Genomic DNA, 12,358 nt, shown 5'->3' with positions numbered 1-12,358 from the left:
CACATTCTGAATAGATTTCCAATTGGATCCACAATACAAAATTTTAGTTTTCAAGGAAGGCAATGGGGCAGGAGAGCCAAGTACAGGGACTTGCAATTGGAGGTAGGGGGTTGGTTTTGAGAGATTTTCACTGTTAGGACTATTTTACCAAGTTATTGTTCCTTCAACTTACATGTTTCAAAAATTCATCTTTCAAACCATTTTTTCTTATTCGTTTGTTCTTCAATAATGAAAGAATAAATTGTGTTAATAAATACTTATCATCTGTTCTTTTGTTCTCTGAAAAGAAGAAAAAAAAAACCATCGAAAGTGTTCTTCGAGGTCCCCAAATCCTCATGTTCTACTTCTTCGACATTTTTGGCACTAATATAATTTTCAAATTTCAAAATTTTTTTTGGTAAATAAAATTTTAAAATACATCATAATGATCAAGACCAAATCAAAATTCTGCAGGTTTATTAACATTGGTAGATTAAGTATAGCAGATTATTTAGAGACAATACTTTTTCGCCTACAAATAAGTATTAACAAGGCAACAAAAAGATGGAAAATCCAAGAGATTTGGAGCAATCACCGTGCTCTACCATCTCTCTTACTTAAGCCTAATATCAGGGCTATAGAAGCGTCTACAAATGGGAGATTTTTACCTGTTTGATTGTGTGAATCCCTAGATTCATGAAATCTAGAGATTCACATTTTTACACTAAAAACGTGAATCTGTAGATTTATGGGTATGAGGTGAAATCCAGAGATTTCACCCATACTATCAAAGCATTAAACATTTAAACCATAATTCAATAAATAAATTTTTAGGATAAATCTATAAATTTCATTCAAAAAATTCAAACTAACCAAACAGTTAATTTTATGAACCATGACTCTAGAGATTTGAAGTCTTGTAGATTTGAAATCTCTAAATTTTTGAAATCTGCAGACTCAAGTAACCAAACAGGCCCTTACAGGGTCTTGTGTATCTCGGACAAATCCATGTAATTGTGTAATGATTTTCTGGCTATGTTGGACGCGCTTGCTGAAGGCTATGATAGAGTAATTTTTCAATCAGATTGCACTAATCTCATCAGGTCTATTCAGAGTCCTATAATGGAAGTGCCATTATACATTGATCCAATAGTTCAGGATATCCAGAAAATTCGATCCGACTTCATTGAAAGCAGATTTGATGTAATCCCTAGGAATTGCAATTTAATTGCGCATATCCTAGCCCGGAAGGCCTTGTCGATTGCGGGCACGACAAGTTGGCCAAATTCCACTCTTTGGCTATGTTCTTCAGCCTCGGCCACTGCCCAGCCTTAATGAATCTTTCTATCAAAAAAAAAAAAAGTGTAATGATTTTCTTTTTTCATTTAAAAAAAAAACCAATGTCAATTTTTATTTATTTATTTAATTTGGATATATATCTTGCTGACGTGGTACAGTGATGCCCAAGTGGCAATCTCATCCAATCACTATTTGACTAAAATGCCCCTAATCGTTGTCCTTATTTGCGAGTTTTATCTTTCGCCCAGAACGCTCAATATATCCATGAAGGCATGAACCATGAGTCCATGATCATCCACCATCATCATATCAGCAATAGCTCCATCTCTGCCTCCTTTCAGGTTTCAGCAACTTTGCTTCGTTCAATTATTGAGAAACAAGGATGAAGATCATGGTTGCTGTAAAACGGGTCATTGACTACGCAGTCAAGATTCGAGTGAAGCCTGACAAGGTAACCCAAAACCTAACTTTGAATTTTAACTAGTTCTTCATCATCAATTCGTAATCGTCGTTTGCACTGAATTGATTGGGTTTTTTGTGTCTGCAATCGAAAAACAAATTAGACTGGTGTTGAAACGACAAACGTGAAGATGTCAATGAACCCATTCTGCGAGATAGCTCTGGAAGAAGCCCTTCGAATCAAAGAGGCGGGATTGGCTTCTGAGGTGATCGCCGTCAGCATGGGACCTGCCCAGTGCGTTGACACTCTTCGGACGGGTCTTGCCATGGGAGCTGATAGGGCCATCCATGTCGATACTCCTTCCTTACTCTATCCTCTCTCGGTCGCCAAGATTCTTAAATCGCTTGTCGACTCTGAGAAACCCGGTCTTCTCATCCTCGGTAAACAGGTCCATCAATTCGTCTCTAGAATGAACTTTTTTTTTTCTTTCTTTTCTTGAGAAATAGGATTTGAGCTGAATTTCGATCTTAAAATAGATCTACTGTAGTTGGGTTTTGAAGCAATTTAATGATAACATTTTCGTGTTGATAAGAATTAGGTGAAAAGGGGAAATGTGTATGCAGTTGCATTTATTGTGCTCCTTTGTGATTGTTTGTGTTCTAGTGCAGGCTATCGATGATGATTGCAATCAAACAGGGCAGATGGTGGCTGGGCTGCTCAAATGGCCACAGGGTACTTTTGCTTCAAAGGTTTGATTTTGATCCAGTATATAAATACTTAAATGCGTGGTTTCTTCTTTGTTTGGGAGCAGGGGATAAAGCCAAGAAGATTCTTGAGATCATCTTTTGGTTTCGATTTTATCTTCCTTTTTGCTGCATATTAGTTTCTGCATTTTGTTTGCAAGAAAGAAACTCAAGCACTGAGTGTTCACTTTTTATTCTATAAAGGCTTCAGCCAATTTACAGAATACTGAGAGGAAAAGCTATTCTTGCTTGTAATAACTAGGTTTTTGTAGCAAAACTCTCTTGACTGTATTTACAATTTCTTAATCACAGTACATACTTGTTACTCATCTCCTACTTCATATAATGATTTATGCAATCCCCAATTCTTACTGGCTGCTAAATTCTGGAGATTTTCTTAATGCTGGATGCCTCAACTGCATATAATTAGAAGAGTTCTCTGGAATCTTCTTTTTATTAAATAATCAGAGGGTGGTGCGGGATTGAAAATAGTTGCAAAAGGAGCTTTTATTGGGTAAGATTTGTAAATGTAATTTGATTACTGGTTAGATGGATAAGATAAGATAGACCTTCAAGGTTTGTAGGTTGCTACTTGCTTGAAGAGTAGACACATAAGCAGGTTAATCTACTGATTAATTGCTTCCAATTAAGTGGTCAATAGTGCATTGATGTTATCATTTCACTTGGCAAAGCCTTATGAACCTTTTATTTGTTAGAAATTCTTCGGGTGAACAAGAAACAGACTGATATCATTCAATTTTTTTAATGTTTTAGGTATCTAATTATGTTTCTTTTATCTTAATGTATGAATCAATAAAATTTAATTGAGGTTTCATACATCTAAAAATGCAACTAGATGTTGGGATGTTCAAGCTGAAAGTGTTTTGGTTTCTCATCTATTAATACTTGTTTGCTGTTTTCTGGTAGGTTGTAATCGACAAAGAGAAGCAGGTTGCAACAGTGGACAGGGAGGTGGATGAAGGTCTTGAGACTTTGTGTTTAGATTTACCAGCAGTAATCACGTAAATATCAGATGCCCTTCACTCTCATATTAGTATGCACATTGCACTTTTTTACCACTGTCTTTCTTCAGAATCTGAACTCTGCCTGTGTTAACCATGTAAAAATTTCTTTAACAAGTTGGTCCAATACATATGAGCAATTATATTTGGTAGATTTTGTTTCATTTTATTGCTTCCAGCATCAGGATTACTCAGGTAGATAGAAAACATGAAATTGGAATTGAAGACTCTACATCTAAAATAAGGAAAGATGCTACATGATGTTTTCTCTTTCAATATGTAAAATTAGAAGAATATCTCTATTCTCAGGCCAGTATACATTCAGGTTGCAACAAAGATAGATTGGAAGAAGATTAGTCATTTTGGAAACCAAAAAGGGGATATTGGGTTGTGTATCATGTTTCTGAGTTTCATTGATCATAGGGCTCAAAAAATGACATACATGCTGTTTGAAAAAAGAAATTTTTTATTTCATCCTCAGAACATGTCCCAGATTAGCCAACCCCATCTAATTGGGATAAGGCTATATACTTGTTGTGTGTTAACATTTAGGGGTGTAATTTTCCCATTCTGAAAATCTCTTTGTTTTTTTCCTCCAAAAAGAAGATTAGTCATTTTGGAAACCAAAAAGGGGATATTGGGTTGTGTATCATGTTTCTGAGTTTCATTGATCATAGGGCTCAAAAAATGACATACATGCTGTTTGAAAAAAGAAATTTTTTATTTCATCCTCAGAACATGTCCCAGATTAGCCAACCCCATCTAATTGGGATAAGGCTATATACTTGTTGTGTGTTAACATTTAGGGGTGTAATTTTCCCATTCTGAAAATCTCTTTGTTTTTTTCCTCCAAATTCGATTTCCTCAAACTGTTCTTCCTGTCTTATGCTGCTCTGCAACATTGTGTTGATGATCGGTCTAAACTCACTAAACATTGTGTATTATATCCATCCCACACATTGGACAGAAGATCAGAATATTCCAGCAGTCAAGGTGAACTTAAATGACAGACCAGGGCACATATGAAGCATAAAATCTGGTCAAATGGGTGAACTAGGGTAGGAGAATGGTACCTTTAATGTATGGAGGTTATCCAATTAGTAACAATTCATTTGACTGTTTAGTACCAAAATTACTTCAATTGAAGGCTTGGTGAATGGAGTTAAAACTCACAAGTGTCACAGTAAAACGTAGCCTGTTATACTTGATAAGATAGAAGGACTGAAATGATTAACTTGAATACCTATGGCAGAATCCAGCCATGGTATACTACTGGAACTTAGGTTGATGCCTAGAGGTAGAGATAACACTAGAGGCTCACTTGACTATCTGGGAAAAAAAGAAGCACAAAATCTAAAATTAGAAAGAGAAATATAGACACACACTGACCCAAAAGGAAATCTGACTACTGGCTGGGGCTAAAACTGATACCTATTGGAAGCTTAAATTCAAATTTAGATAGGTTCAATTTAAGTTTTTTGTCTGATCACAGCCTATGCTACTGATGCTGCGATGATTAGTCTTAGTCCTCTATCACAGACACAATCCACGCATTTCGTGTGCCACAAATAATACTAGAATTGGGACTGATAGAAGCAAAGATCAAAGTAGAACAAACTTGTGAAACTCTGTGGTAGGCACTTAAGAATTGGTATCTACAAAACAAATAATTTATTGTCGTTTCTTTCTTTATTATATGGAAGGATGTTAGATTTAAAAAGAAAAAAAAAGTAATACAGTGAATTGTTTTTTTAATGAAATTTAAGCCTGTTGAGTAGTAAATAGATATGCTCTCTTTGGAGCTTTAGCTTATATTACTTCCGTTCATCCTTGGTGTTTGCTTTTTGGAGCTTGTTTTGAGAGCAGTCTACTGATTTTCTCATCATTGATGGTTATGTTTGTGCAATGCCTTTTGAACACCTTTCTACTTTTGGAAGGGAAAAAAGAGGTTTTGTTCTTCATTTTGGTCACGTCTTTATGATTTTTGGTAGAAAAGGAGACCTGATAATTGCGTGTTTTAGTTAAATTTCATTTTATTAGCCTTGCTATAACTTATTGGGGGATGTTTAATGGTTTGCACTTGTAATCTTGTGTGGCTGAGCACTTACTCTCTTCTTTTGTTGTTGCCTTGTTCGGTTGGGGTTGGGGATATTTGTTCCATGATCCAGCACGGATTTGAGATTGAACCAGCCAAGATACGCAACACTTCCCAACATAATGAAAGCAAAATCAAAGGTTATCAAGAAGGTTACTCCTGCAGAGCTGAATGTGGAAATCAAGTCTGATTTGGAGACTGTTCAAGTAACTGAACCCCCAAAGAGGAAAGCTGGGGTTATTGTTTCCTCAGTCGATGAACTAATCGACAAACTGAAAAACGAAGCCCGTGTCATTTAATTGTTACTCATCCTTATTGAAGCTGTTCAATGAGTCACTTCACGTCACTTTACATGTTAAAGGGTTTCTTCTTCTACAGAACCCTTTTAGTGATCAGTTGTTAATATAATGTATCGTTTCTTCTTTTACAGAACCCTTTTATTGGTCAGTTAGCTGTTCTGTAGGACTCATCTCTGCAACTTGGACTGTTTCTCTAGCATCACCACAACAGGGCAATGTACCATCCACTAGAACATCCAAATCGGCTTGTTAGCTGTATTAAGGTGGTGATCAAATCTAAAGCTGAAACCGTTTCAGAATGTGAAAACCACAGTGGTAAAAGATAACCAGCCAAGGTTCTTTTCAGGGTTGCACGTTGTTGAAGTTGCAGGGATTGAGAATGAACTAGAGTTATGTTTCTGCTCCAGGTCAAGCTTATACTGGAGACCTTTATATCTAAATTGAAGCTTGGAAGAGCTTCACAGTGACACATTGCGGGAATTGCAACTGGGAATCTTAAAATGTTCTTCTTCCTCCCTCACACCGTCACCAGGACCACCACGTTTAGTGTTGGTTTCTGCTTGTTGATCATCTTGTATTATTTTTAATATGATAAAAATAAAACAATTTATATTCTTGGATTTAAATAAAGTGCCAACTCTCTCCTTTATTCTCTTTTTAGGAAAGAGTTTTCTATATAGTCCACATTTTTTGTTTTTGGGTAATGAACTTCATTCAAACAAGAGAGAATCGAGCTACAGCCGAGGAGTCCAACTCAATCATAGAAAGGATTCAAGGAGAGGAAATAGGTCAGATTATTTCGCTCGCCAAAGATAGTGCCTTCTAAAATAGGGTGTTTGCGCATGAGTTGCTTTCTCTACAAATGTGTTGGGTTTTACAATTGAAAATTTATAATTTGGATAGTAGATATCATCTAGACCTTGTGTTTCATGGTCATTTACCGCATTGATCAAATCAACACAGTATGATTCTCAAATCACCATATCATAACCTTCCCCCAAATTATAAAGCAAACCATCTCTGGCTTTGGCTTCGAAAACGGATTGGGCCTGGGCTGGTTTTGAAATAGCAAGTACACATTGCCCATCTATGTTTCTGATTATAAAGCCCAACCTACAACCACTTCTACTTCCCTTCGTTGCAGCATCGGAGTTTAGTTTTACCCAACCACAAATTGGTGGTTTCCAATCCAACTCTCTCCTTCTGATGCAACTCTATTTAGTCGACATCATAAACCAAGAAGTTAGAATTCAAGTAAATTTCACCCAAAAAAATTGAATTCAAGTTAAATTAATAAGTGGTGCCTAATAACCTTGTCTTATAATAATAAGACACGTTGATGCATGTGTGTGGTGCACGAGCGAAGATGGTGTACCATTCAAACACGCATGCATGTACTTAGATTTTATTAGTGCTTTGCAAAATCTGAGAAAACACCATTTGACCATCTGTGGGGGGTGAATTACATCTCAAGGATAGCGACATCAGTAACACACCTAGAAGTCCACCTTTTTCACCATGCTCTCTCTTGCTTTTGATACTCTTTTTTCTACAGATCTCATGTGGTGTTTATAAAACATGAGGTAGGCCGCTGGTAAAGCTTAAAACAGAAAGCTCCTGCGTACTACTTTATCTTAAAACATCAAGAAATTAGATGCATGAAGCTCGCATTCTTAGTTCCTTACTAGTTACTATCATGTGAAAAGTCCCAAGCTAATCTCTCCACCAGCATCTTCTTCTTGTTGCAACGTAGGTAATACTTTATGAATCATGAAATCTAGCGGTGAAGCATAAAACTGTGCAGTAATTGGAAGATTCGGAACCTAACACTTCATCCACAAGTACCATTTGAGCGTAAAGTTTCTTACTGTAGGCTAAGAGATCAACTTACCCACTTCTTTTTGGATTGAAAAACCGTCAATTCAAAGCCTAATTTATGCCTGGTGCATGGTGACTGTACGATCCATTGATCCATCTTTTGTAATTAAGCGGAAAGGAACCGCAAACTTTGACATTGCAAGCCCAAAGCGGCATATGCTCGAGCATATTATGGGCATGGCCGCATTTGGTAAGTGTTTTTCACACACAGATTTCTCTACTTACTTTCTACTACGTGGTGTGCTAGAATTGGCAGAAGTTTGCTATAAAATGAGCTAACCCTGTTTGCAGTGAAGAACCCAGAACCAGTCCTCGAGTCAAAAAAATGTCTCCGCTCTCAAAGTTTGTCTTGTTGGTCCTTGTGGTGGCAGCTTTTGCCATCATTCCCTCTCTGGCTGCTTGTGATGACGATGCTCACAAAAGTTGTAATTGCAAGAAGGCACCCAAAGAGCGTGATAATGTTCATAATTATAGTCTTACAAGTGTTCGTGTAAAGTCCTCAACAACAGATAACGACCATGATCACAATCATGACCACGACCATGATTATGATCATCATGGGCCTCCAAAAAAAGAGTATCCTCCAACTGAAGAGCCACCAAAGCACCAACCTGGCAAGACCCTACTTGAGAATGCCCAAGAGTTAGACGGTCACGGTCACGATCATCATGGACATCCAAAGAAGAAGCATCCTCCAACTGAAGAGCCACCAAAGCACCAACCTGGCAAGACCCTGCTTGAGAATGCCCAAGACAATGCCCAAGAATTAGACGGTCATGGTCACGACCATCATGGACATCCAAAGAAGAAGCATCCTCCAACTGAAGAGCCACCAAAGCACCAACCTAGCAAGACCCTGCATGAGAATGCCCAAGAGTTAGACAGTCACAGTCACGATCATCATGAACATCCAAAGAAGAAGCATCCTCCAACTGAAGAGCCACTAAAGCACCAACCTGGCAAGACCCTGCTTGAGAATGCCCAAGAGAATGCCCAAGAATTAGACAGTCACGGTCACGGTCACGATCATCATGGACATCCAAAGAAGAAACATCCTCCAACTGAAGAGCCACCAAAACACCAACCTGGCAAGACCCTACTTGAGAATGCCCAAGATTTTGACGGCATGTCAAGGAAGCTGAAGCCATCTCATGATCCACACGAGAAGAAGCACCACCACCCTGGTCATGGACCTTCACACCGGCCATGACTCCATTTCCCTCATCACTAGACCCTTCTCTTAACTTAGAGAGCTACTATGTATATGTAAAAATAAAGAGTAGTAGTTTAGTGCTGCTAACTAGCTGCTCCTATGGTGACTATCTTGGAGGAAAAGAGAGATATCCTACTAGTGGGGATTGCTCTAGTATGTTTGAATGGCTTTGAGAGTTGAGATCAAAAGGAAGAGCTATACATGTAGACTACCTTGTAGTGCAATCCATGGTATATCAGTTATATAATAAATGTTCCATGACTATATTACTCCCACCAACACTTCGATTCAATGATTCATTGGTTGAACTTGATTCTTCTAATGATCTACCTTTGCTTTTGTGAATTTTAACCCTAGGCTTCAACTAGACAGACCCATACATGTATATGCTTTAAATTTGTTTTCTATATATCCCTTCCATACTACTAATGGAGTGTCTGGAACAACTTTTAGTGAAACCATACTCAATATTAAAATCACAACGGCACAACCTATAGGAACTCACTCCACCAAGGGATTAGTTAGCTCAGCTGACAAGGATCAGCACTAAATCATGGGTAAAAGATCAAGAGTTTAAGTTTCTTTATTGGGTCACTAGTATTTTATTTTATTTTATTTATCATGTTTTTAAAATTTGAGATTTGTCCGAACCAACTTACACACACCTCGAGTACATTCTCATTAGATGCATGAAGCTTGCCTCAAGGAGATTGGAACTCTCCTAATATAATGTGATCACCTGGCAAAAAAATATAATGTTTCACAATATGAGGTCAAAAGCATAAATCTCTTTAGGTCTATGTGTGAAGCACTGTCGTATAAGACTCGTCACCGATAAATAGTTTCTAAAGTTTCTTACTTTGAGAAACAAAAAATTGACCTAAAACCGTCTAATAAAAGTACTTTATTTCTGATGATATTTTGCAACATAAATAGAAATTTATGAAAATTTCTGCTTTGAGAAACACTTTTGACACAAAAACTATTCTTGAGAATATACTCGAAGTGCACCTAAACCGATCACCCAAATAAATTCACTCTGCAACGTCAAGTGATGAGTAATCAATTACATTCCAATATCTACACGAGTTCAGTCCCTCTTTTCAGTAATTCCATTTTGATTTGGTGACCAGATGTAAGACACAACACTGACAACTTGAAATATTTTTGAAAAAATTACATGATTAACTACTTTTGGGTTTTTCTTTACAAAAGTAATCACTCAATGTTTTAAATAGTGATTTTTCATCATTTTAGACATTTTTAACCTCTAAAACTAGTCACACTGAAGAGGAAAAGTCATTAATTTTCCATATTCCTTGACATTTTTACCCCCCCCCCCATATTGGTATTGTCAATTTTAGGACAAAAATGGTCAAAGTGATTAAAAATCACTATTTTGGTTAGTTTTGTAAATGAAAATTCAAATTTAGTTAGTTTTGTTAAATAAAACATTAAGTGATTATTTTTGTTAAAAAAAATTTAAAAATTTAATCATGTAATTATCCCAATATTTTTTTTCCTGTAATGAGAGAATCCGGTGGAGCTTCTTTGATATTTGAGCTCATAAATCGAAGTTGTTTCCCAGGAAAATAACTAAAAAGCCTAGTTACGTTGGGTTGTTCAAATAGTGCCATCAACTGGAGCTAGAAAATTTGGAATAAGTTTACCAACTATACCTGATTTTAAGGAAATAATGTTTAATCAAATATTACAGTCAAACTCTGCTAGTGTAAACGTCTATGGCATCAACTTGGTATTTTAATATTTAATGGTAGAGGCCATGCCGCATATTTCGGTGACTAAACAACCATTAATTAGTAGATAATGGTATTTGAGATTATTGTGTGTTTATTCATGTGAGAAGAAAAAATCTTCTCTTCAAAACAAAGAAGCATCAAAAAAATTCATTCACTAGTGCAAAAGCATGGATGGAAGAGAGAAAGTCAAAACACGTTTTAAAGATTCAATGGAAAAACTTCACCAAGATCCAAAATCCATCAAAATGTGAAGCAACCAACTCTCACAAGCATCCAAAGGATGATTTCAACATCAAAATATATTTCTACCTTTAAAGTTGTAGATCTTTCATAGCTCAAGGATCTAGCAATTCACCAGCAAACCTTAGAGCTGCTTTAACTGTAGTGCATGTAGATAAAAGACACTGTGATTTAAGGAAATTAAGGAACCGCAAATTTTGACAATTTGCTTGTTACTATTCCTGATCACTGTTATCTCCTGTTTTCTTAATTTCTTGTGTTCACATGGGAAAGATGGTGGATGTGTTCTTCGAGCGTGTCACGAATGATTTTCATTCATAAAATCTTGATGCGGTTTATTTTCATTCTCTGCATTACTTTGTTTTGTGTAGTTCTCTCTCTCTCTCTCTCTCTCTCTCTCTCTCTCTCTCTCTGTGCCGACATGGAATACCTTCTTCTGTGAGGAGCCCCTTCATTCACACACACAGATTGTTCACTTTCTAGTGTTTTCACTACTTTCTGGTTTATTAATGTATGAACGTGGCATGCTGCAAGTGGAGGAAGTGTGCTATAAATGAACCAGCCCCTTCTTCTCCAAGTTGGTATCCCAGTGAAGAAGGAGCTAGAAAACCATCACTAGTTCAGTAAAAAATGTCTCTTCTCCCACAGTTTGTGTTGTTGTTCCTTGTGGTTGCAGCTTTTGCCGCCATTCCCTCTCTCGCTGATTATCATAAACCTCCTAATAATCCTGGGAAGCCACCCATGGAACATGATCAACATAAACCACCAAAGCAGGCTCCTCCAACTGAAAAACCACCCCACCAGGGTGGTCCTCACCCCAAGGCTTCCCTTGATGCACACCATGGCCAGCAGCACCCAATTCCAGGAAAGAAGGCACCACCACAGCACAAGGTTCCTCCTTCTCCCCACCATCCTGGCAGGACCCTGGTTGAGAATGCCCAAGAGAACTCCGTAGGAGTACCCAGGAAGGTGAAGCCATCTCATCATGGTCAACCAGAGAAGAAGAAGCACCCAGCAGGGCCAGGGCCTGCCCACAAGCCTGGACCCCCACATTTCCATCATGGCTAGGCGATCCATCTGTAACTTTTGAGTCTGAGTACGTATATGTAGAAATAAATGAGTAGTGATAGTAGTGGTAGTATAGTGCTGCTTCTACTACTTTAGTTCTAGATGTCTTGGGTATTAGTTATTATGCTTTCTATGTTTGAGATTTGAGATCACAAGGAAGAGCTAGACCCATTTCTTAAATGGACTTGATTAGAGGGTTTGCCATCTAAAATTTGGACTCAAGCTGGTTGCATATGGCTTAATATGGTATGAACTTATGGGCTGGTTGGCTGAAAATTAGTGGCCATATGAACCGTGAGGGGCATGAAACTTGCAAACAAGGTCCATTTTACCATCAAAATTTAATGTGCCTTGCAAAAGAT

The 12,358-nt window shown here is 37.5% G+C and overlaps 1 protein-coding gene across 1 annotated transcript; it reads left to right on the top strand.

The window, feature by feature from the left end:
* Positions 1-1,651: 1,651 nt before the first annotated feature.
* Positions 1,652-6,501, top strand: LOC149003348 (electron transfer flavoprotein subunit beta, mitochondrial-like). The gene is made up of 5 exons (XM_089138290.1): positions 1,652-1,729; positions 1,842-2,126; positions 2,347-2,427; positions 3,349-3,443; positions 5,612-6,501. The coding sequence occupies exons 1-5, from the start codon at positions 1,661-1,663 to the stop codon at positions 5,835-5,837; spliced, it is 756 nt and encodes a 251-aa protein (XP_088994416.1). The 5' UTR covers positions 1,652-1,660; the 3' UTR covers positions 5,838-6,501.
* The last annotated feature ends 5,857 nt before the right edge of the window (positions 6,502-12,358 follow it).

This window comes from Hakea prostrata, chromosome 10, assembly GCF_041222555.1.
Source record: "Hakea prostrata isolate BN-2017 chromosome 10, UWA_Hpros_2, whole genome shotgun sequence".
Lineage (NCBI taxonomy): Eukaryota > Viridiplantae > Streptophyta > Magnoliopsida > Proteales > Proteaceae > Hakea > Hakea prostrata.
This window is presented reverse-complemented; position numbering and strand designations above follow the sequence as displayed.

What these genes read in the sequence shown, in the direction of transcription:
- LOC149003348 (XM_089138290.1), top strand. Translation starts at nt 1,661, where the DNA reads ATGAAGATCATGGTTGCTGTAAAACGGGTCATTGACTACGCAGTCAAG. An exon ending in TTCGAGTGAAGCCTGACAAG is followed by an intron (nt 1,730 to 1,841) that starts GTAACCCAAAAC and finishes AAAACAAATTAG; the next exon opens with ACTGGTGTTGAAACGACAAA. An exon ending in GATTTACCAGCAGTAATCAC is followed by an intron (nt 3,444 to 5,611) that starts GTAAATATCAGA and finishes TCCATGATCCAG; the next exon opens with CACGGATTTGAGATTGAACC.